This window comes from Rissa tridactyla, chromosome 2 (assembly GCF_028500815.1).
Source record: "Rissa tridactyla isolate bRisTri1 chromosome 2, bRisTri1.patW.cur.20221130, whole genome shotgun sequence".
Lineage (NCBI taxonomy): Eukaryota > Metazoa > Chordata > Aves > Charadriiformes > Laridae > Rissa > Rissa tridactyla.
Genome location: NC_071467.1, coordinates 65,696,379 through 65,722,197, shown reverse-complemented (window position 1 = coordinate 65,722,197; position 25,819 = coordinate 65,696,379). Strand labels below are relative to the sequence as shown.

The 25,819-nt window shown below is 38.3% G+C and overlaps 1 protein-coding gene across 2 annotated transcripts in view; it reads right to left on the bottom strand.

Annotated features, from left to right (window-relative positions):
- The window catches only part of CARMIL1 (capping protein regulator and myosin 1 linker 1), a 198,818-nt gene that overhangs the window by 64,039 nt on the left and 108,960 nt on the right, over positions 1 to 25,819 (bottom strand). For both annotated transcript variants that reach the window (XM_054190029.1, XM_054190030.1), the window contains exons 13-22: positions 22,236 to 22,339; positions 20,211 to 20,288; positions 20,018 to 20,094; positions 18,980 to 19,084; positions 14,219 to 14,288; positions 9,795 to 9,876; positions 8,374 to 8,473; positions 8,232 to 8,286; positions 2,480 to 2,652; positions 120 to 188 (exon numbers count right to left, since the gene is read on the bottom strand). In XM_054190029.1, coding sequence (XP_054046004.1) covers positions 120 to 188; positions 2,480 to 2,652; positions 8,232 to 8,286; positions 8,374 to 8,473; positions 9,795 to 9,876; positions 14,219 to 14,288; positions 18,980 to 19,084; positions 20,018 to 20,094; positions 20,211 to 20,288; positions 22,236 to 22,339 — 913 coding nt within the window. The remainder of the gene's footprint in view (positions 1 to 119; positions 189 to 2,479; positions 2,653 to 8,231; positions 8,287 to 8,373; positions 8,474 to 9,794; positions 9,877 to 14,218; positions 14,289 to 18,979; positions 19,085 to 20,017; positions 20,095 to 20,210; positions 20,289 to 22,235; positions 22,340 to 25,819) is intronic.

The following is a 25,819-nucleotide window of genomic DNA, read 5'->3' as shown; positions in this document are numbered from 1 at the left end:
TTGAGAGCACTCAGCATCTTCAGTTCATATTGACTGCGGTGAGAACTGCAGCTGCTCAGATCATGCAGGATCTAAGTCCTTGGCCTATTCATCAGTCTTCCAGTTGCTTGAGAACTTACTTTTCCAGTGCCACAGCTATGTCCTGGAAGCCCTGCGCAGTGATGTTATTCTTGTCCCATATTACAGTTCTGAGAGATGGGAGGGAGAGGAAAGAAAAAAAAAAGTTAAACAAGAACCACCAAATAAATCTATATTGAAACTGCATATTGAAATAACACAGCGCTGTATGTTCAAAATTGTATAGGGGAAGGCAACATTTTAAAAACTGTCTTTAGTTATGTGCTAAAGTTAGGGACAAAGATACTACAAAATTCAGTTTCCCTTTCTTTAATGGGGACTCTGTACTATATTTTCCATCATTAACATAAAACCATAACTTTTATAAAATACAGTTTATAGAAAGAATTGGAGATAAAATTCCAGCTTTTTCCAGGAACAGCATCAAAAATAAAGTTCAAATGACTGCTTTGCAAGCCCACACTGAAAAACAAGAAAATTGTAGTACGTGAACAATCTCTGTTCTACATAGGCTATATGGCTACAGTTATAGAAAAAGGTATTTAAAAAATTGGTGGTCAAAATTTGCAGGCTATTGTATATTCAATCCTATACTAGCTCATTACACAGAGCCTATGATTCCACATGCAGCATACGTGGCTGCCAGTATAAGTCATTAGGTTAGGTGCATAAATTGCAGCTCTTTTGAATACACAATAGTGATAAGAGTGATCAAGCCTTCCCCCTCCTCCCCCAATTTAGACCACTCAAGCAGACTGCTTGGCAATTTGCGAACACGTGCTCAAAGATCTCATTAGTAGTCAGAAGAGACAGTCAAGCGGATAAATCTTGCTTGTGCAAGAGCACTAGTTATAGCTCTTCTTAAAAAAAAGGCACAAAACCAAACAAAGATTTCTGCTGCTAAAGAAAAAAAAAAAAAAAAAAAAGAGATAGATGGAAGGGTTTCACAGTTTTTGACACCATTCTGCTGTTGCAGAATTATCCCTTTGTTTTTTAGATGGAAAGATGGAGGTAAGGAAGAGAGGAAGAGAGATTCTCCATCCACTCTGCAAAGATCCCCAGATATGCTTAAGGTCAAATCTTGGATATTTTTGTCATTGGAAAGCGTGTTTATATTTCTACCTGGATGTTATTTTATAACATTTTAAGCGGAGCCAGTTACCATTGCATTATTCAGTTTGTAATCACACCACAGACTGTGGTGACATTATGTCAACTGTGACATTCAGTGTATTGTGGAACATTTCAGTCTGCCAGCCCGAAAGCCATCAAGGCTTTATTTCTTCAGGTACTGTGGCCATTTCAGGTTAATACATCCCATAAACCAAAGCCACCTCTCCAGTGTTTTCTTGACGTTTTCAATATTTAGTTTGGGCATAGCAACGCAAAGACCAGGATCCCTCCTTCTGAACAAAATAGCCAGGACTGGTCTGGGGAATTTCTTATCCCCCAGGGAACAAATGCTTGGAGACCAAACACAAAGTGGTCTCTTCACATAGACAATACACCGAGGAAGGTTCATGTGGACAGTCTGACAAGAGGAGGAGTGTAGATTAGCTTTCCTGATGATGGTGACATATTTAGAGGTCCCCATCCAGATTCATGCTGATTGAAGGTTTTACTGTTTGCTAATCACATGCTGGATAGAAAAAAAAGTGATACTCTCAAGTCATCAGTGCCAGACGTGCTAAAAAGCAGAAAAGCTGTTGGGCGGATGAAGTTACAGAGAAAAGATGCCAAGGTTCATCAGCACTGTAGGCAGGGGAGAGGGGAAGGAGGGATGGTCCATGCTGCTACCCATCTGAGTTCCACACACTCTTAGTTCTCCTACAAACTGATTACTCCAGAAGACAAAGAATAATTTACTTCAGTTTCCAACTGGGAAGGCCTTCAGTAGAAAAAAGAGAGCAAAACAGAAGAGAGTGGCTAAGCACTGGAACAGGGTTCACAGAGACCCTGTGGAATACCTGTACTCGGAGATCTTCAAAACCCGCCTGGACAAGGCCCTGAGAAACTTTGGATAGGTTTAAAGTTGGCCCTGCTTTGAGAAGGACATTGGATTAGATGACATCCAGAGCTCTATAACAAGGTGGTTTTGGTTGGGTTTTTTTTTTCTATGATTCTAGGAAATTTAGAGCTCTCTTATTCCAACAAGAGGCCTTTCTGTTCAAATTTAGAAAATTTAATTTTCTCCAGTTTGTTATGGAAATGTTTTTGCAGAGACAATTTGCTTCTCTTGTTTGTTTTTTTATATATATTTTTAAAGAAAAAAGGATGAGAATCTTTCCAAATAAAGCGGCTGTACCTCAAAGGGTTCTGAAAAGAAACAGCTTGAGAATAAGCCAATAACTTCAGGATTATTAAGCCATTCTATCTTTTACTGCAAATACATTTCCCTTACCTGAGTTTGGTGTTTATCTGCAGGGCTTTTGCCAGCATCTTTGCTCCCATATCTCCCATGGCATTTCCACTAATATCCACCTTTGTAAGAGAAGTATTGCTGCCCAAGGCATTAATAATGATCGTAACCTCAGTCTTCAGCTTGGAATCTGCGAGGGACAACGACTGCAGAGGCTGTGGAGCACAGAAAGGGCACTGATAACAGCAACTGACAATGCACTCATTCCTCAAACATCAACCAAAAGAAAAAAGTTCTCCAAACTCTTGGAGACAGCAGTAAGCATCATCAAAGGGTTATTTCTGTGTTTGCTGCAGATCACACGACAAACTGGGAGCCAACGACTTACAGCACAGGTGTCACACACACACACAGAGATAAAGTTGCAACACCCTGAATAAAACCACTTTTAAGTGACAGTGCCTCCAGTTTCCTGTGTTCTATTAAGTACAGAACACAGCGGGAACCTGAAAAGAGGCAAAATAGCAACAACCAACTTTGCAAGACAAACTCTAGTATTCAGTGGGTCTTGCTTAACCAGCATGCTTCCCTGTCAGTGAGAAATAAAAATATCTAGTACTCCCCTCCTCCCCCTCAGACTGAGAGCTTTATCCAAGGGCAAATTAGGATCTGAGACATTGTTAAAACAAAAGCAATTCTTTTAAACTGTTTTATTATTGTTACTTCAAAGTTAGGCGTGATGCTGTGTATCTGTTCTTTCAACTAAGGGCATGGACATTTGGGAGGAAAGAGACAGAAAACTGAAGCAGGTCTGAAATGAAAAACAGTAAGAAGGATATCTGTTAAAATGAGTAAGCCAATGGATATTATTCACACTGGTGTTCTGACACCTGTGATTGCTATACTATGTTAAGCTGCAACTACTTTATAGGGCTCCTTCAAGTCTCACTCTAAACCTTAAGGAAAATCCTTTTAAAAATGCCTGCATTCCCTCCATTCTCAGTGTCCCAACTCTCCATGTCAGGAGCAAGAACTACAGTCTATCCATCACCATGCCTTGCAGACGTATTTCAGCTGCTAAAATTGTCATTTGCCTTTCCTGACGCATGAGTACTCCACAAAACATTTCCCTTGCTCAAGTGTGACTTCATACAGAGCGCCATTATACACCCGCTTAGACATGTATTAGAGGATGAATTCTAGGACCATAAAATCTCCAAATTGCCATTATGGGAAAATCAACATCTCATAAGGATGAATCATGGCACCTACATGAGATGCCTAAAGGTTAGATTAATATAAATAAACCAAGTGAACTGTGCACACCTTCCAGGGTCCAAGATGCTTGCATGGTACCTACTATACATTGGGACTCTAGCCTCCAGACACCACTGAATTACACTCACTGATAACCAAAAAGCTTGCAACAATAAGAAATGCACTTGTAAAAGAGGAAATGCATAAAAATTTGGAGGCACAGCAGGTTTATAATTAAAAAGTCTAACAGTAACACAAGCAACATGCTGGTTTTATTTTAAACTGAAGTTATTAAATTACTATGTTAATACCCCTAATTTGTGTTTCCCCATTTTATTACGTTATGTACCCTAAAGAATATTAGCATTGCATTAGAATGTCATTTAGAGCTCTTGGCACAAGTCTGAGATGAGATGACTTACTGCAACAGATTCACAGAAGGGCAGTGTCGCGCAGCACTTGGGCAGAAATTGCCAATAAGCTTGTGAAAGTGAAATTTCTTCTGTTTCTCATGTGCCACTTTAGAAAGGGCCATTCAAGTAACTTAGCTGGAAGTGCTCCCTCCCACATACCAGTTTTTCTAAACCTCAAATGTCCTCCCAGGAAAGGATTTCTCACCTTTTGCATTCCAATACTCAAAACCAGTATATGACTGACAACGCTTCTGCACTGTGTTCTGCAAGGACTGGCACCTATACATCATTACTACCACATAAGAAATATGCATACAGCGCAGTAAAGCGCCTGCTGTATTAGCACTGTCTTTGAAGCAGATGAACTGCTGGTTTCTTGCACAGCCACCCTTAGCATTTACTCAATGAGCAAGAAGCAAAAACCTCTGGACTCACTTGGTGCCCTGAATGCAAACTACAATTAGGATGTAAATCTGTGAGATTAAATGTACAGGCTGCTAAATATTCATGAAATTATCTGACTATTATATTAAAAAAACCCCAACCAAACAACAACAAACAGAAAAAAAAAATCCCACCAAAACCATATCCCCCACAAACAGGGCAATACTCTACACAGTCTACAAACATTTACTTCTTTTAACAACTTAATGGTTTTAGCTGGATATTGAGAAAACAGAAGTCTGACAAGCGCTCAGTGTCCCTGCTGCAGAAAACAGATACTTTGCCAATACAGTGAAGATGTCTTAACACAATCTTATTGAGGAAGAGGAATTCTTAAAGTAAAAAATAGAATTAGAAATTGTAGGATTGTATCCATTGATTTTTGTCATACACCTGCTGGAAGACATTTAAGAATTAAATCAAGCTAAATTGGTTCTACTACGAACAAAAATGCTGTAAAAGCCCTCGAAAGGCCAATTCTGCAACAAACACTGAACTAAGGACTAAAGCTATTCAGTGCTGTAGTAATTCTCTGCACATATGCAGGACTGACTACCGCTCTGAGTAATGGTACACTGCACCTGCAGCGTAACATCTATTTTTGCAAGAAGAAAAGAAACGGCACAGTAAGCATACACCTTCAGACACTTCCTGCAATAGTAATAATGATACATTATTATAGCCTGCACAGTACAGCATCTACTTAAAAAGAGAAAAAAACAAACCAAAACAAACCAAAAACCCAAATCTAAATAGTACATTCTTGTTTATATTAAACACCTGGAAATTTTGATGTTTAGGTTACTACTACTGCTTTTAAACTGTGTAGAATTACATTTACATCTAGCTGTATTTTTACAGACAAAAACCCAAGCTATTGATTGTTTAAATCATTTTACTCATGACTCATATTAACACAGCAACAGATCTATTTAAAGTGTGCATAAATACACGAAGAAGCATTTGGCAGATGACTTTTTTAGATTAAAGCCTCCTGCTTCAGCTTTCCATGCAGATAATGGATGCTCCCCAGACAGCACCAGCCTGCAGGCAACACTGACCAAGACGTTCACTCTGGGCACCATCATACCCTGGTCTCTCCAATTCCACCCTTATTTTTAATGTCCTGTGGCAGCAAATGCATAGTAATGGCAGAACAGGGACTACCCCGTTTAGGATTCAAAACCAAACCAAAATAACTAGAACCTTAAAATAATGCTCTAAGCATTGTACTATCTTCAAGGTAGAGTGAGGACCATCCAGCTGTCTGCAACACATGCTTTTCCCACGGTGCTACAAAGTCTACATCCTCAAGTCTTTAGCTGCTCGGAGATGCTTCAAATTGATTTTAGCACCCAATGAAACAGAAACAAACAAGATTCCTTCTCTGAAGAGGATTAACAGGGAAAAGAACATGGGGAGGGAAGAGACAGGTTAACACCAACAGGATCACATGCTGTATCCCAAAGGTTAATGCACGACATGAAGGAGAGACAGTTATTTTAAGTACCTAAATAAAATAACCTTTTGGTGGATTACTTGACTGTAACACTGTTTGAAAACAGGATGAGACTACAGAGTGTGTTCTGTAGGTTAGCTCAGGAAAGACACAGTGAGTAAGAATTACAGGAACACATCTGACCACTGGACTGTGGCAAAGGCAGAAAGTGGAACGATGGCTGACATTGCCTAGGGGCTGAAAAGAAAATGAGCATGAGAAGTTGAGGCTGATGATGCACAGGAGGGAGATCTGTGAGAATGATATATCCAAAAATTAGCAGCTACATTTTCTGCATCTGGAAGCTTCAAAAACAGAAGCCAGGAAAGATAAACAGAAGGCTGTAACACTTAATAGAGACAATAAGGTGAAAGTTGGAATTTTTGTCCCTGCAAATAGACAATATGAACAGGACAGTCATATAAATAGAAAAAAAAAACCCAACAGCGTCTTTGAGAAGATGGTTTGGATATAGAAAGGATGCATAGAGTGTGTTGAAGAGGTGTTTTAGGATACGGTCTGAGTGGGGAGAAACGTTCGCCTGCAACAGAGCAAAGGGATGAAGGAAATTGGGAAAAAACATACTAAATTACATTTGGTTGTGATTAATCTGGCTTGACATAACAGTATTCAGGATAGCTGTGAAAAATTAAGCATGAGATACAGGGCAGGACACAGGCAAATGTCCAAACAGAAGAAGCAGGTGCTATCAAACTAAATGATACCACCCCTCAGAACAGTATCAACAGGAAAAGGAGAGAAGACGACAGCCCTGCACCATTCCCTTTAGAGAGTAGAAGGAGGTGGTCACACACCAGAAAAAGAAAAGGCTAGTTTGGTATAAGTAGTAGTACAGAGATCTACCAATACACTTGGCACGATGCTCCATCTGACTAGTGCAAACAAGGACTTACTGCTTTCATTACAGGTGCTAGCTCAATTATCAGCTCAGGTATCCATACACAGCACTTCACCGTGTCACAGTGACATCCCATGTTTTAAAGAATAAAGTGAGGATGAGGGCAAAGAATCAAGAAAAAAAACAGTATCACTAACCCAAATTAATAGGACACAGAGAAGAGAGAGGACTAGTTTAACAAATCACTTCAAATGCAACTAAGCAGTAACAAAAGATGAACGTAGAATATGAGTCTAATGACCTTGTATGGAAGGAGATATCGGAAACGCTGGTAAAAACTGCTCCACTGAATTGCAGGGTGATGGGACAGACACAGATAGGAGGAGAAAATAAGAAAGCAGTAAGTGTGGAGACCATGAACTTAGAGGTGAGACAATGAAGACAACAGGAATAGCAGGTATTTAGACTACTGAAGTCTACAGCCTGCTATTTCTGGAGAATAAGGAAAGCCGAGCTTGCTCGTTACTTGTACAGGGAATGAAGAAGAAAGAACGAACTAAGACTAGATGAATAAAGATTGACAAGCATGAGCATCTTGAGATTCCCTTATAGACAAAATCAGGACACCAAGTAAGGCAAGAACATGAACCCAACCACAGAAGTCTTTCAGAATCAGGAGAGAAGGTAGAAATGAAGGAAGTGGGCAAGGATTCCAGCAAGGGACACTGAAAGGGTTTTATGAAATTACTCCTGTGATTATTGTACTAGGAGAAGTAAAGAACAGCACAGTGAACAGTTTATCTGCATCTTTTGAAGGAGAAAGGAGTTCTGGGAGATCACTGCAGTGACTTTGCATTTTGTCAAGCAAAAAAAATGCAAATACCCAAGAACAGCTATCAGGAAATAGTGCATTCTATTAATTAAAAAAAAAGAAAAAATAAAAAATCTGTTATTGAAGGAGTACCACCATCCAGAGAACACTACCATTGTAATCTCCTGTCAGGATACTGAGATTTTGAAAACTTGGGCCTTCAGGGCTGCATAGTTTAGGCCTAAAGCAACTAGGTTAAGCACATCCAATTATTTAGAATCAACATTTTTTCAACAAGCACAGATCCTAAAACTACCCTAAGAAACATTTGCCTACATGCTACACATAATCTAAATTACTTTTTGAAAAATCGTAAACCACAAAAGTTGGATGTACCTGGGCAGGATCACGATCAAAGCTTATACAGCAAATTAACACAGTGAAGAAAATTATCCGAAATAGACTGTGAGGGTACAAATACACATGATGATAGTAGTCAGAAAGATACTCACTGAATCCTCGTCTTGAATCATCTGAACTAAATTATCAAGTACTGGAGTGAGATTTCTGAGGGAAGAAAAGTTAGGAAGACGATGAAATCAGCAGCTTCTCCTCATCCATTCTCTTGTTATTTAAAAGAAAGAAAAGCCTTACTTGGATTTCATGTTGTTAAAGTTTTTGCCTAATGCCAAGTGTCTTATCGATCGGTTTTTACTAAGCCAGACTACAAGGGTTGAGAGGTCAGATTCTAGGCCTGTAAAGAATCAGATTAGATTAAGAATTAAAACACATTTTCACAAAAGACCCAGACAGGGTCCAATCTATTCAAATTAGTATATCAGTTTACTAATTTCCAAGAGTTCTAAAAAAGTTTCCATTCTTCTGTTTTTAAATCTTTTTTTCTTTTTTTTTTTTGCCTGCTTTTCTATGAGAATAAATGCTTTCTCTAAAATGCGCTCCTAAAATCTCCATCCTAATAAGTCATTGAAGGCACCTCTCAGAAACACAGAAGACAAACGTAGTCCCTTATCTGTAGTCCAACTACCCGAGGGTAGTTCCTCGCAGTGTCAGGCAGAGTTTAAAGTTCCTTTGAGAATTTTGAGACCACGCTAATTGCTATTTAGTCTTAGTAGAGCTGTGTACCAACAAGGTCTCAAAGCCTTCAAATGCAAAAAGGCTAACATAACAGGCTACGAATAAAATGACCTGAAAAACAAGACAAATTTTATTCTACTTCTGAATAAGAAAAATAATTTGCTGTAGTATTGTGTCCCCAAGCTAGTGATGTATTTGAAGATTGCAATGACAATGACTTAGGATCCAGATCCCCAGGATAATTTAGATGTCAAATATTTATAACAATCAGTTTACATAATTGGGCTGAGTCAGGAGCTCCCAAAGCTTTCCACTTGCCAATGCATCCCACCTTTCTTGGGCATTCAACTGTACTGGGAATCTCTTTCTGAAATCCTTCCACATTTGGCTGTCAGAGGGGCAAACACAGCAGGTGAATTCTTCCATTCCGTACGTCTACAATTTGAGTTTGCGAGATGAGAAGCCAGCCAGTATTCCCAGCTAGGACGCAGAAAGTCTCCAAAGCAGGAATAGTCCAAGACTTTTCCAAAGACTCAAACAGGCCTTCTCTGACCTGACGCTGGTTAACTGTTTGCTCCCAATTTCCCTCTCTTGCTCTTCAGTATCACAACCTCAGCTTCATTCTGTATCTATAGTCTTTCCCTTTCTTCTTTCACTACACTTTTGTCATTTAGCTTCTCATCCCCTTGTACTTTAACCCACTTTCCTCTAGACCTAATATGACGCTTACTACCATCAATTTATTCTGCTGTGTTACATTTGTCTCAAACGACAAACTTCTGAGGCTACAGTTAGTCTATAAACATTTCTTATATACTTTAAAGAAGTAAGAGTTCTTGGTCTGAGACATTCCCATAACCAATATGGCCAATAATCATAAAGTGAGAGTGACCATCCTTGATCATACTGTGAGCTGAAAGAAAAAGTGTTTCTCAGATTCTGGACTCGCACGACCCTCCGTTCCTGTTCTGTGTACTTACCATTGTCTGAAATATCTAGGCTGGTGATATTGTGTATTTCTGCTATGCATCCTTCCAAGACTTGTGCACCTCCCGATCTTAACTAGAGACAAAACATCATCCATTTTTGCAAACTAGTTATGGTTTCAAGATCACACAGAAAACAGTGGTAGGAGCTTTTTGAATACAGAAGGCACTACCAGCAGCAACAACAGCAGCAACAGAAGAAGTTATGCACACCAATATGACAGCCTATGCACACATTCTTACTATTCTCATCCTCCCCTCTCACTATTTGCATATAAGTGAGAAAAGGGACTCTCTGTCCTCTCTTTTAAAACTACCGCTCAGGAGCTAAATCAGGGAAAGATTTAAATGGTGCAGACACAGTGAATCCTTTAGCACTTGTGCCAGGCAGTGACTGCAGGACTCTGGTGCAGGTTTTCTACGTGAAAGGGCCAGGACATTTCCAACATCCAGTGAAAGGAAAAAAACCCAAACTTAGCCCAGCCTATAAGTATGTTGTCACTCTTGGATTCCGCTACAGTCAAGGCTTATAGTGAGCATCAACTTTCAGCTCTTAGCAAAATGCTAGGATGCCCAGATCAAAGATGAGTAGCAAATAAATAAATTAAAAACAAAACAAACCAAAAAAACCAATGAAATTATGTTTCCCTGTCACTGAAAAGAAAATTTAAATAATCCAGCTGTAAAATAGCCACAGAAGACCATAAACAAGAGAAATCAGTAATTTACCTTATTCTTAATTTAAAAATAGGCATAAAAGAGAAAAACAACAACAATAACAAAAATGCCTATCTGGCAAGTATCAATTATGATATTATTAATCTGAAATATTAAGTTAATATAAAAGAAATGTCAGGATTTAATGAAAAAACAATAAAATGGCCTTGGAGAAAACATCAACATTAAGAATCAAACTTATTAAAAACTTACACACTTATTTACTAATGCTACTGAATTAAACAACGCAACATATTTTTTTCCAATGAAGCAAAAGCATTTTCTTATTTCTTGCAGCTACACAAACTATGTAAGGTGCATTTCACTTCACAAACATCCCCCAGAAAACAACTTAAGTAAAAGAGGGGAAAAGTTCTACAAAAATTCTATTTTTGCATTTTCTCTTTTCACTTTCCTTGCTTTAAAAAAAAGGGAAAGCTTTTTCAAACATGAAATAGCCTTTTCACCTCTTGTGCATAAAAAATGAGCAATATTTTACTTAGTCAGCTTACTTGGCTAAATATCCTGAATGAACCTGCTGATGTTTCTATGAATAGTCTCTTTTAACCATGCTATAATTAAGGAACCACAAATGCCTTCAGAAATATTTTCCAATAAAGACTTGCTTTGGCACTTTTTAGAAAGTTTGAGATATGTGATTGGTTAACAAGCAGCTTGACAACTTGGCCTGAGCATTTAAAGAACAGGGGTGGTCAAAGACAACATCTAAATTGTAAGTCACGTCTGGAAGTGTACGAGAGACAGAACGTAAGGCACCTTTCCTCTCCTGCGTAAAACAAAGCCTACCTATGCTTCACCCTATCCTCTCAAGAAGTGGTCAGATTAAAGTCTGTATTTGGGCCAGAAGTGGTGCAATTTTAACTCAACTTTATTTTTGTAAAAGCATTTTTAGTATTTGCTGTATGAATGCCTAAATCATTCAGTTTTGCTCTGTGCTGCTCCCTCAACATGGCCCACCACAAGACAAGTATTTTACACAGTGTCACATCTATTATTGCAGAATCTATGGAACTGGCAGATAATATGTGGTCTTGGACTGGTTGTTGGTATGGTAAAAGTTCTATACACTAAAATTATACTCACAATAGAATCTGTATCCTTATGCTATATATACTTTGGGGGTGGAAGTGGACAATTTTTCAGGAGCAGCTTTTAACCTTGTGACAATAACTATATTCAAAATCTTAAATACACAAACATTTCATGTGCAGGAATGGTGATATCTGTTTAATCTGAGGGTGATGATAACAACTTGATTTTTAGGATAAAAATTATTGTGAGTGTATTAAAATAATATATATAGAGAGAAAAAAAAGCAGAGAGGGCTATTCGGACTGTGATACTGAAAAAAAACCCCATCTCTGCAACATCTCCTACATGACATACTTCTGAGACTGCAAATACAAGCTCCTATTCAGAAAATGAAGAACAACCCTTCAACAATTAAAAATGCCAAGCGTGTTTGAAGCTGTGAGGCACCAATATGGGAAGGGCAAACAAAGCTGCTTACTGATTTAACAATTAAGGTAAAGCGTGGAGGGTACTTACACAGTGACCAAGCTAAGGGAAGCAGAAGGGAAAAGAGTGAGATACATCAGTGCTGAGCAGGTAGAAATAAAAATGTAATTTTCATAGTAAAAATAATAAAAAAAACAAACAAGCAATATAAAATGATTAAGCTTGGAGTTAATACACCAGAAAATTATGGGAGCAAATGAAAAGTGGTAGGAGAGGGAAGGAACAGAGAGATTTATCCTTCCATAGTTGAGTACAGCTCGCCTGATGTAGGAAAGAGGAGGGCAAAGCTGAAGCATCAGCTTAGTAGCCTCCTAACATCGTATGCTTGCAGGAACTGGGAGTAGTGCAGGTCGAAGTAGGGCTCCAAGCTTCCCACGGCTCATTTCTGGGTGCAGATCACCCTGCCCAGCTCACAGAGGGACAGGGAGAGGTGGAGCAGGACCCTGCAGTGCTGGGTCCACTGAAAGTACTCCCAGCTCCTGGCACATCCACTCCCCTGCTGGTGGAAGCATAACTTCTTCTTTCCAAAGCACATGAGAATGAATAAAGCTCAGTGAGGTGAAAAAATGTTAAGGGAAGGACCTAAGGAAGTGTTGTCAATTTGGAGGGACCAGCTATGGGAACGCTACACCGTGAGTTGGGCATGATTCCTTCCTTTCTGTCATGAGAGTCAGCCATCACCACTTGTGCTTTGGTGCCCAATACTGCTAATCACCCCTCCAATGCTCCTCCATATCCCATCCTGGGGGTTCTTTCATGAAAGATTTAAAGTTGTCACTCCTGTCAGCCCTGGTTGACTTACATGCTAATTTATACTCTCATTACTTACGTTCGTGTTTTATTGATTTATTCTTTTAAGGTTATGATTACAGGACTTCATTTTTGTTACTTTAATTACTCCTCCCTTTTCCTTCCTCCCTCTGAAAGAAAAATTATCATACGTCTGATCTCTCTACTCCGAAGCCAGAAGCATGTGTACTTGACTTGAAAGCTTTTCTATTTGGAATTTACATGTAATGCTCTTCAAAGAAATACAATTTTTTTAAAAAGTATAAAATATCAAAACAAACTATGAAATGCATTCACGATGATCTGGTTTTTCCTTCATAACTGAATCTGTGCACATTCCAAAAGCAATCGACCACTGTGAACCTAAGGCAAGGATTACTGCACCTCAACATGTTCATCAAATTGCATGTTTTCTACTTAAGGGCAAACCATTGCGTTTGAAAGGCACTTCCAGAACACTTAATACTCAGGTGATGAACTTGGAAAGAGCTGCCTAACCAGTGAGAGGCTTTCTTTGCAGCTTAAAAAGGGTGGCTGCTCAGTTACAGAAGGCCTGAGCCAAAGCTGGTTTGTGTGGCTTTTGGCAAAAGTCCACACTATTCTCTGTGTAACTTTGCCTCACTGGCTCCCCAGGGTCTTGGCTGATCTTTTGTCGTAGGTTGCAGCCACGCAGGTATCATCCTGCAAGAGTGTGGACAATCCTGAGAAACAAAGTGCACAGCAAAGCACAGAGAAGAAACAAGAGGGAACAAGATAAAGCAAATCAAGCTGACACAATTGTTTTTTATTTATTCTTGAGATATTTAAAGCCATTTGCAGAGTGCCTCTTAAGTTAATGGCATGCCTCAGTCAACTTTAACCAAAGTTCCCTATTGGCCCGAATTGATGAATTGATTAGGAAAGCAGAATTTCTCCCAAGGTTAAAATGCAAACCTGCAGAAGAGGAAGCACGTCTCTGGTTTTGAAGGAAGACAATCCAACCACAGACATGCCTTCAGGGCATGCAGCTTCCTGTGACCCATTCAAATTTGGGCAGCTCCGAAAGACCTGCTGTAGGGTCCTGTACAATCCCAGCACCAGAGAGCAGAAGACGCCAAGCAGCAAACAGCGCGCTGGCTCAGAATCTAGAGCAGCTACACTGCAAGGAGGATTTTGCCAATCAGGTGCTGCAAATGCTTTGAACCTCTGTGCTCATTAATTCGGATGATGCTGTAACACACCGCAGCTGATGTTTACCACAACTCCTTCTCTGAGTTCTACCTTTCCCACAGCTTTTGACTACACACAAAGAACATCTCGCTCAGTGGATTTCATGGAAACGCTCATTCCACATCATTGCATGTTTTGAACACATCCTGATAAATATTCCTTACCTCACAGCTACTGAGATCTAAAGACACCTCCTTCAGATTGTGATTGCAAGCCAGGCCTAATAAAAGCGCTCTGAAAAAGATCAATTTTAGAACCATTTAAAAAAAAAAAAAAAAAAAAAGGCAGCTATACATCATCATCATCTAAGCGATCACAGGTTAATACACCTATAATGTAAAGAACCATTTCAAATCAAAAACACACCACCTGAGCAGTTATTTCTTAAATGACAATGGCACAAACCTGCCACACTTAGAACACTCCAGCAGCTTCAAAAACTGCAGGGATGCAAGGCTAATAAAGAAACTGTAAAGCTAATGCTACATAAACATTTAATAGCATTCATCAGAGATGAATTTTCTTCAACATTTGCTTTCAAAAGAGTACCAAATGATTATAAAAGGAGTGTTCTGTTGTACAATCATACTAACTCTCTGATTTTCCAAAAATTCAGGAAAAAATTGGGGTTTTTAATACATGCAAGAAGCAGTGCAGCCAGCCATTTCAGCCAGGCACAGTGCCCATAATGCTCAAATGCTGGATCGTGTTCAAGTATCACACAATTCTCCACTTCTGCAACCCAATAAATATTTACAGATTTCAAAATGATATTCCCAGACAATGGTATCCTTTGTCTTTAGGCAGAATGGCAGACAAGTGTAGCAACGACTCATTATGATTTTCATAAATCCACCTTTAAAGCCTTACAGAAGTTTGTTTCCACATATAAAAGTTAGTGTTAATATCACATTTGTATTAATACTGTCAAATCAGAAAGCACGACTGTCTGCGTCTTAGAGAAGGAGCAAACACAATCTGTGTATATCTTCTAGTATCTTTAGAATAGATGCTGCTTTGACTTCGTAATTGAACATAGAAACAGAAGGACTTTCTCCCCATTTTGGCCGAAAGCAAGCTAACGGAATCCAAACTACTGATGCATGGAGATAAAAAACAATCAATTTTGCTGAGCCATTTGCCTATACACTTGTTATGCAAGTAGTGTGTAAAAGCCACATTTAAAATGTATGCGCCCCAGGAAGGTTTTTCATTTAAACCTATTTATATCTGCCCTGCAGGTATAAATGTTAATCAGACTTTCTCTGTTAACAAAGACAGATATCTTGTACTTATTTACTTCTTAAGCTATTAACATGCAGACTTTGAAAAATGCGAAAGCTCTGCAACAATTTTTAAACATTTTTAGATGATGCTTGTCTCTATTTCCTTCCCAAACATACTTTTATTCAAAGCTAGTCTGGCTGATGATAACTTTGCAGAGAACTTCCTAAGCATTTTGAGGCAACTGAAAAAATACAGTGCAACCATAAAAAATGCACATTAAAAAAGATACACAGCGCTGCTTCAAATGTAGTCTCTTAACAGGAAGAAAAGAGGGTTGGTTTTTTTCCTAACCTCTTTCCTATAAACTCATCCTAAGAAAATCTCATGATTTCTCATTTCTTTGTCATGACAAATCACCAGCATTCAAAGGCACTGAAGGCAAACGTATTATAATTATACTTAGCCACTACGTTCAAATCACACACATGGCAATACATGGAAAGGTCTTGTCAACTGTGGTACACACAGAATGCAAGAAATGGCCTTGTAATTAGCATTTGCATGAGAAGTGTATCGGAAACTTGTCTTGTTATACTACTGACAGATCAAAATACAACTTTTGGCAATGTCTGTAAATGAAGAAAAATGCCAACATACATTTAAACAAGGAAAAGACAGTATAAACTGGTTCACTCAGTTAAAAAAAAAAGGGCAAAAAAATATCAAGCTATGATGGAACATTAACGATATTAACTATGTAGAAGAACTAAAAGCACCCTTTCCTCAGCCACGATGTGGCATCTGCACAGTACAGCTTTATTAGCAACCCTCTTCCCTGAAAGGCTTGACTTTATTAAGAGGTCCATCACTATGCAAGCATGTTTATCTCCTTCCCTGATTGCACTGATTTATCAGTATCTTTAAACTCACCGAGTTAGCATATGCGATTAAACATACCACAACTGTTGATCTAAAGGAAGTTGATAAGAAAGAAATCAAATAACAATTAATCAGGGGAATTTGGGACTCAGGGTGTCAGGTACCTGCATTTTATCTGTATTTTTTTCTGTAGGCAGGCTTAGTCTTTAATTACACATCCAACTCTGAGACCTCTGGTTCACGGACACAAACCAGGAACTTCTCCTTTGTCACAGGACAGTGCCACGTTTTCAAAAGCTTTTTGACATGCACTGATCAAAGATGCCAGAGAAGTACTACTATTGTACACTTTCCTTCTTTCCCTCATGTGCTACTGCAATCTTGGCAATGACAAATAACCCTGTCTGAAAAAAGGTATTTCCATCTTGTCTTTAACAAATCCTGTGATCTTGCTTGTTCCGTAGAAGTTTTGTAATTTCTTACAGTTAAGGCCAAAAGGCTGCCCTGGGATATAGCACATTCTCAGTCCTTTTAACACCAGATTAACTTCCACAGGATGCTTTTCAAGTGTCTTAGTCAAGCTGTACAGGGTTTGAGAGTGAAAGCAAGGTGTACTGCTGTGAAATACACTCAGCTCAGACTGAAGAAAAAAATCAGGTCAGAGAAAAAGCACGTCAAGGAAACTACCAAAAAGTATTAAGAACTCTTACCTCCTAGGCAGAGGTGAACACTGCCATTGGAACAAAACAAAAGAAGCCCATTCCAAAATGTCATCCAGCTGAGAGTGGCATGGACTCTCTGAGACCATCTGTGTCCAGCTGGACTTTGTACAGATGCTCCTTTGTGGAGCTGTATGTGCTGACGAAAGAGGTTACTGCTCTCAGCTCATCCTACGCTACCCACCACTGCCTCTTCCACCAACACCAGTCATGCAAGTTAACTCCCGCTAACCCAATTCACCCAAACTGAGCCAGATTAGCTTAAACATTATCAAGAGAGTAGGTTTTTGCTAATACAGATCACTTTGGCCGAAAAGGACAAGGAAGATCTTGTTTGCTCTACAGCTGGCAGATCAAGGGGTCACAAATATTTGAGATAAATTAACACAGTAACATCTTCCATGAGCACAGACAATTGTAGAGCACTCACCTGCCAAAACTCCTCACACCCCAGGAGGTACTCAACACACCAAGGAGAAGAGCTAAATATAAACCTTAGTGTTTGAGGCTTCTCACCTTTCCTAATCTGTGTAGATATACTCAATGTCTCACAGCATTATTTTTTTCCTGTAGCATTGATAAGATTGTCTTGTGTATTAGTCACATGCATCCTCCGTTCTTCTTGCTTCATTAAACATAGCTCCCTGCTGCCCTCCACCATGGAATCAATAGCACTAATTAATTAGAATCAACCAATGTGTTTCTCAATAATCACTTTCTGTTTGAAAACACATCAGTACCATACCTTCTTAATCTTGGAGAAGTCTAAGCAAGCAAGACAGCAACCAAGAGCATCATGCAGACAGAGTGAAAAATCACAGCTAAAATGATAGGCTTCTGCAGTTGAATATCAATTTCAATCCAGCGTATCATACTTAACCATCATATTGTACTGCCCTCTTCAATGTCAAATTGCATTAAGAAAAAATATCCCAAAACGACGTACACTACTCCTACCTGCATGGCACTTTTCTCTCCCTTAGCTTCCCCCAGATTGTATCAAAAGCTTTCCATCCAGTACTCATTAACTACTCTTTATATCCCACATCTCTAATTTTCCCATCAACTCCCATTCATTAGCTACTCCCTTGCTGAGCTGCTGCCCTCTTCCCTTCCCTGTTCTCCCTCAGGAGGCAGGCTCCCAACCACACAAGTGTACATGCATATACATCTATATCTATATCTGTGTCCAGATTAGGGTTTTGGAGGTGTGTTCCCCAAAATGGTTAGTGAACATGCCTGGGCGTCTACTACAGATAGGGCTATGTATGTTTTAATGCATATTAGCTAGGAAGCTGACACTCTGGAAAGAGACCTTTCTTTAATTTAGCCCAATACACACAAGGATTCTGCCAGAATCACAGAATGACCTATCTAGATTAGACCCTTCTATATAGGCCTATCTTGACTTTAAAACACACCTTTAAATTTTATGTCTGGAAAGTTCAACACAGTTGAAAAATGCATACGTCAGAGGAAGGGTGACACGGTGCTACACAATTTCCCTCAGCCTGCGTCAGGCTGTAAGAGGAGTTTCTCTCCAGTGTTGGGTGGGCAATGGAAGTGTCCAATCCATCACCAGAACCTGTTAGCCACAGGACACATAGCAAAGAGATGTATCACACTTCGCATTCCTAGAAGTTGCTGCCATCGACTCTCCCTCTAAAAGGAGGGCATAGCTCTGTGCAATGGGTCTCTCCTCCCAAGCATTGCAACAGGTTCAGTTTCACAATGGCTACTACAATACTGCAGCCACAAAGGAATGGCACTCACACAAGTACATAATCCCATTTTACTGTGAAGCAAACGGTTTTGCCCTTCAGCCACAAAATAAAAAATATATCACAAAAAATGTTGATGGAAGCTAAACAGCTGTGGCATTCCCACAGAACAAAATATGATTAATAGTCTCAACTGTGAGATGGAAACAACATTTGTGAATGTGTGATCATTATGAAACTCACTCTTGCAATATCAATAATGTACAATGGAAAAAAAAAAGCAAAATCCTTTCCCCTTCATTTTTAATATGAGGCACCCACATAATAACAATGCAAACTAGGTTTCAGGCAACAGGAGAAAATAAAATGAAATTCTTACTTTAGAGGCTCAGGAGGGAGTTTAGTTCCCGAAAGATTAATCTGCATCAAAGCAAGTGAGCTGCTGAAAAACTGTTTGAAGGAAGGAGGAACTTCTTTTCCTTTTCTGTAAACAAACAAGTTCATTAAGAAGTAGCATCTAGACACTCCTCATTCCAATAAATAGTGAACGCAAGGAGTCAGAACTGTAATGATCTTTTACATGTTTAATTTGCTCTACCTTCAACAGCTTTGTAATCAGTGGATCTCAATTAGCTTAGAAATATAATGTCATCAAAATGTTGATTCAACAAACAATCCTCAGCATTGCACTGCTGCACAGAAGATATCGCTATCTAGCTTCTGTTCGGTGAAATACGAAGAATGATCATTTAGGTCTGGTAAACAGTGAACATACTCATATCTTATGAGTAGAAGATCAAACAGGACATTACAAAAACCCTGAAATTCCCTTTTCACCACTAGAAATAATTACTCAATGCTGGAGTAGCTTACCCCCAGTTAGGTATCATCCCTGATTTGGACCCAAGACACTAATTTGAAGAAAAGGGAAGCTAATGTTAATATTTCCTACAACACAAGTATTCTACAAAGTCAACGTTCAGTCTTCCAAGCATTTCAAAGGGATTTCCTCCCAGAAAGGGACAAAGAAGGAAAAAAAGCATTTGTAACCATCATCAAGTCACGAAAAATACAAACTTTAAAAACCAAATTTAAAGAGGAGCTAAGTCAGTCAGACTTCAAAGCCTGATGTTATGCCTCTTAGAGACAAACGATATATATAGACTTTCTGCTACATCAGTATCACAAAAAACATATTAGACAAGGTAGCTTATTTTACAGCCATCTAGCTAAGAGTGGAAAGGGAAAGAAAATGTTTTGCTTGGAATAAATAATACCTATTTCATAGAAAAATAAGACTTCTAAGACTTTTATAAAGTCTTAGATTTCTTCTTAAAAAAAAAAGGCACAACAAGAGAGCAAGAAATTATAAGACAAAATATTATAGGAGTTAAGAGTAATGACATTTAAACTGTACCTGTGAGAAAAGAGAGTCCTAGAGAGGCTAAGGACAGCTAGATGCTGAAGACATCCACGAAGGAGGGCTCCACACACCTGGTTTAAAACAAAGAAGATTGATTTTACTTTATATTAACCCAGAAAAGTACCTAAGGATAGAAGGTGGGGAATGTTTCCTTGGTATTTGAATCTCCACAGAAAAAAATCTTTACCATATCTAGCGCACACTCCGTGTTGGATAAATCCAGATGAACAAGGGCATTTGGCTGGGCCAGAAAATTGTACAGGCTCTATAATTAATAGAGGGGAAAAAAAATAATTATCCATGTTAATTTTGGTATTATGACACTGATTACTGGATCGCTATTTCTCATTACATTTTAGGCTTTTATTATAAAGTTGCACTGAGAGTTGTGTCTGAAACTTATTTTCACCTAATCAATACAACCTGTTTTACTTCTGAAGGGTATCGTTTTTTAAAACGATAGGGGAAAAAACAGTGCTCAGACTACGCCTACTGAACATTACTCTTTGCAATTTACTTCCACAGCAAATGATAATTAATTTAGTTAGAAATACCTTGGGATGTCAGTCAAGTTGCTGTTATAATTCAGAACGGCTAATTGGTTTGTAAGTTTAAGCCAGCCCCTTTAAGCATGAGGGAAGCAACTAATTTGCATCTGAAGCCGATGGTTTTTCTTAACATCAGCAGCGCATTAAAGGTTTAAGGGAGAACACAGAATAGGTAACAAGATTCTAATACTGATGACTTCAGTAATGCATAGGATATGTCATGCAAATGTTAGTGTATGTAAAACTTCTTACTATACTCTGTTTTATTTTGGGCTTTTTTTAGTCTCAGAGAACAACACAGAAAGATAAAAGTGTGACCTAATTCACAGAAACGTGGAACGCTCAACTCCACATGAAATCCAGCCAAACAGAGCATGTTCAACAGTTCTAAAATAGATTCATCTTTCTAAAAATTAGGTCATTTAGCCCCTATACCTACAGTGCAAGAAAGGTCCCTGCTTTAAAAAATCCCTGTGCTTTGCTGGGGTTTATGTCAAATACTAAATAACAGGATTTCCTTACTCCTGTTGGAAAACTGTTCCACAGATGAAGAGATCCCAGTATTAATAACCTTTTTATTTGAACCATCTTTCTCTCTCTGACAGGATAAGGAAAGCCCCCCTTTTTGTATTTATGTCCTTTAAAATATGGTAGGTAGACATCACGTTTAAGCATTGCCTATCAAAGTTGTACATTTTATTTTACTTTTTGTTTTTACATTATTTTGTGTTATTCTCTCTTCAAGACTAATTCACTGTGTGTCTTTATTTAAATTTAAGTATTTGTTATCTTTTAAATCCCCTTGTCCTACTAAAACTTTCACCTCGTGTCTGAAAAGACTAGTTCTTTGAATGTGCTGATGATTCTGAAACTAGTAAGATTTGTGAAAAAGTAACACTGTCACATCTGCACTTTAAATGGTAAGATTGGGTGACTCTACTGTTGCATATTTTAGATGCTCAATACTTAAAGAATTCAAAACCTGACACTTACATGCATACAACTTTTGATGTGAGAGAAAAATACGGATGTAACAGTCAAAAAGTGAATACATAACAAATTGAGAACTAAGTGGATTTTGTTATAGAGAAAGTAGAGCTGTACCTCTAAGGCAACTGATAAAATGAACAAAGGACTTTAAATAATAATTACATTCTTCAAAGAATCACGGGCTTCAATGGCATGTGTCAAGAAGGTGCACAGATTTATTTTTACAAAAAGAATATTGAAAACCAGAAATTAAGTCTTTCCAAATCCAAATCCAAACTCAGTTGTTTCCAACCTTCCAAGGAAAAATTTGTAATACATTTATTACTAAAAAGAACAGGATGTTTTTTAATTGTTTTGGTCACTTTCAAACAGAACTCAGGGAGCATGATATGTCCACTGAAACAAGTGGCACACTTACGGTTTTCTCATTTATCAGTAGAAGCAAAGGACTAAAAGCATGAACTAAAATTACGTGGATTTGTTTAGTCGTGTGGGGCAATTTGATTCTCTGACTACATAATGAAAAGTAAAGATCAAAATGTTATTTTCTACCCCTACTATAACTGTACTGAAATAAATGCAAAAAAGGATCTAAACAAAATGGCCTTGCCCATCTCTTAACAAGAAATTAAAACGTCCGTTCATTAACTCACAAATGAGAAGAAAGTGCTTACTGAGAGATCATCACCGCGGAGGGCGTTCCCTGAGAGGTCAAGATAGACGAGCGTGTTCGCGATCAGCGAGTTGGCACTCAGTGACTGGGAAAGGCTATTCACCCCTGCCAAAAAAAAAAAAAATAATAATGTTAGTATTCACCTTAGCAAACTCTAGACAAAACTAGCCCAGACCCTGCAAGTGCACAATTTCAGTGAACACAGACATACATAAATGTTTAATGACCTCCTGTTACCACCACTGTACTGCAGCAGGAAGGTAGACCACCAGGAAGATAAGAGACTCTTCCTTGCCACAGCATGCCCGGCTTTGCACGGACTGTGGCTGTTGGAGCTCCCTGATGGAGCCAGTGTGTTATAGGTCCTGGATCCAGGGAAGAAATGTTTTTGCAAAGTCTGCAATGGCTTTAACAGTGCAATCCCATTTTGAAACAGATTTTTAAAACACAATTGACTCCATAATGTTAAGACAGTGCCTTCCTGCAAACAATAACATTTAGATAAAAGTATCTGTGGAAGACCAAGTACATTAACAATTATAATTGCCAGAACTTCAAAAGCAACTGATGAGGCCTAGAAATTAATAATCTCTCAATTACATATTTGCCTGTAATTTCAGAAAAAAATATTAATTAAAATATCAAGAGATGCATAAAGACTGACAGTTTTTGATCAGAAAAAATACTTATTTTTCATATTAAAATTAAAAAGCTCACATTGGGAACAAACCAGTCAGAGCTTGCTTCTAAAATTCTTCAGCTTTTCCAAATACAAATTAGGATGTGGCTACTTCCAGAAAATCTGTCCTTCGCCTGAGAGTCCTGTAGCTTATCACCAAGTTTTTAGTTTATTGTAGATGGCTATTGCTGCCTTTCAAGCAGTACACGTGTGTTTCTTACATGCGTGTGTTTTGTAAGTGCCTGGCCAAAGCTATAAAGCAGGCAGGTGTTTTGATCTACTACATAATATTGGGCAATTTCTCAAAACTACCGGTCAGTGAAAATGGACTGGCATTCAATGGATGGAACATGTCCATTCTTCAATTAAAAACTATTATGAAATGGATTTATCAGTGAAGATATGAAAGAAGCAGCTAGAAAGCCACTGGAGATGAAAATACTCCAATTAAATGCTTTAGTTTTCCAAGCTTCCACATATTAAGAAAGTCTGCCATGTTAGTAGTATGGCTCTTAGTTTCAGGAGGCTTTTGATATTGCAAAGAATCAAAGCAGAGTAACACCTTTGTCAAGTCTCCAAGCTTTTTCGTTCATGTGATTTTTCTTTCATCTTAACATTGCATTGTTGAATCCACACCCTATCTATAAAAGTAAACTGCAAGTGAATACTTTTTGAAAATTTGAAAGACCTAAAAGCTCTCTTTAACCACTAGAGCTTATAGCTCTGTATTCACTTTATTGAGTCTTCTCAACAGCATTTATAAGCAACAAGAAGTAGAAATTAATGTAATTTATACTGTCAACAATTCAGCATATACTATTGACAACCAATTCTGGGAATTCAGAAGCAGTGTCTGAGTTTGGGGGACAATAAGAGCTGTCAAACAATCCGTTATGTTGCTGCTTGTTTCACGTTTAAAAAGAGTCAACTGCTCAAAATCAGCCACATCACTGAAGGCAAACAATGAGAATGAGGGATTTTTTTAATTAGCCTTTTGCTCGGGCTCAGAAAAGCAAGCCCTATCTTTGAATGAGTATACTAGAATTTTCCATTTAACCAGAATCTTCAAATCAATACGTTTTTGTTTGAACTTCACCTACCTCATGCTATACTCTAACAGTAATCTCACTTTCATTTGCAGACAATCTTTCATGCTCTTTTACCACTCTCAGGAGGCTCAGATTGTTAATAGCTCTCCGGAACTTAGAGATACAATATTTGAAGAAAGATCAGCTGGGAGGTTACCACCTGAACTTCACTTCTCAATCTTAGAAACTTATCTCGAATAGAAAGCACTTCCTAAATAAGGTCAAAACCCATGCGGGTTTGTACAGAATTTCTGAAACTTAAAAGCTCAAAATAAAAAATACAAAAATAAAAAAAAAAAAAGAGGGCTGGGAAAAAAACATCCATGCACCTTGAACTCTAATGAATCCAAGATCTAAGGTCTCCTTTAGACTTTCCCTATTACGATATTCCCCCCTCAATATTACAAGTTCAAAAACAACCTCCCAAGTTAAAACCAATTCAGTACTGTCTTCTTATGTTAAAGGAAAACTGTCTAAAGACAGACAGCTTTGCAGACAACCAGAGAGGTGAAGCTGAGTCTCTTCAGGTCCAGGGAGTTATAAGAATTCCAATTTTGAGACATTGCATACACTTTTTTAAGTAATTCTGAGGTGCTGCCATCAGGCAACATTCATGGTGATATGTTACTCTCCTGACAGCCGACAGTTATTGCAATCCAGTCTGGACCAGGACTCACATAAGGTCACTATTGGATATACTGGAATATATTTTCAGCTTTTGTGAAAAGATTGTCTTTGAAAAGTGTGTTAAAAACCTTTCAAATTCTTTTCATAACCTCAGAATTCATTTTTACTGACAAGAGTTTTGTGGATGAACTTCATCAAGCTGGCATTTACTCTTTATGAGGACAGAAGCGTAGCTAGAATGTTCTCTTGCCTGAACGAGCGCAAGAACTTGCTGAAATCATTCAGATCACATGAAGAAAAGCACAGGGTGAATGAACATACCAGAACTGCATGAATTTCTGTCAAATTCATGAACATCTAATCTCAAAAGTACATGTAAGGTTAGTCAAGATTCTTAATCAATTGCTTGACACCAAAAATGGAGTCAGCAGTGGAAAAAAACAACCCCAGAGTGTAATAAAGTCTTTTTAATGAAACTGATGATTGAATAAATTCAGCTAAGGGTTTACTATTTATTTAAGCATAACAAGAGCTACAGAACACTCATAGAAACCAACAAAAAACCCCTCTCCCCACTCACATTTCCCCAGGTCAACCCTTAAAGCTTAGATAACACAGAATCTGCTTTTCACAGAGCAATAATTAAAAGGATAAAAGAGCATGGCTCCTATCTGTTGTCAACTAATGTCCTTTATAGATTGTAACTCACTCATCTTTTCCAGGTCATCAACATCTGTGAAAAAGCTGCAATAATGTCAGTGCATTTTTTCTATTTTTAACAGTCATGTTCTACATACAGGAGACCCTGGGTTTGTGTGGTCTGTTTAAGAGGTCAGTGCATCTATTATTTGTAAAACATCAATGCAAGAAGCCCTGAAAGCTTCCAACTTGTGTTTCAGTACTGTTATTGCTTTTAAAATATACATACATTTCAATTACAATATCAAATCAGAAATTTGTAAGTTATAGAACAAAGAAGTCTTTACTCAGAGCAAACCATTTCACAGCTGTTGTCACAACAGTTGGTTTCATAAAATAATTGTGCAAAACATTTGGAAAACTCCCTCCACAGTTTTGCTTCAGAGATCTCTTTGGAGAGTATATGAAACAAATAATTTACGCCAACTCTAAATTCAGTCTTTCTTTACAGTACAGGTTCAAGCTCAAATCTTACAGAAGTGAGTAAGTCTT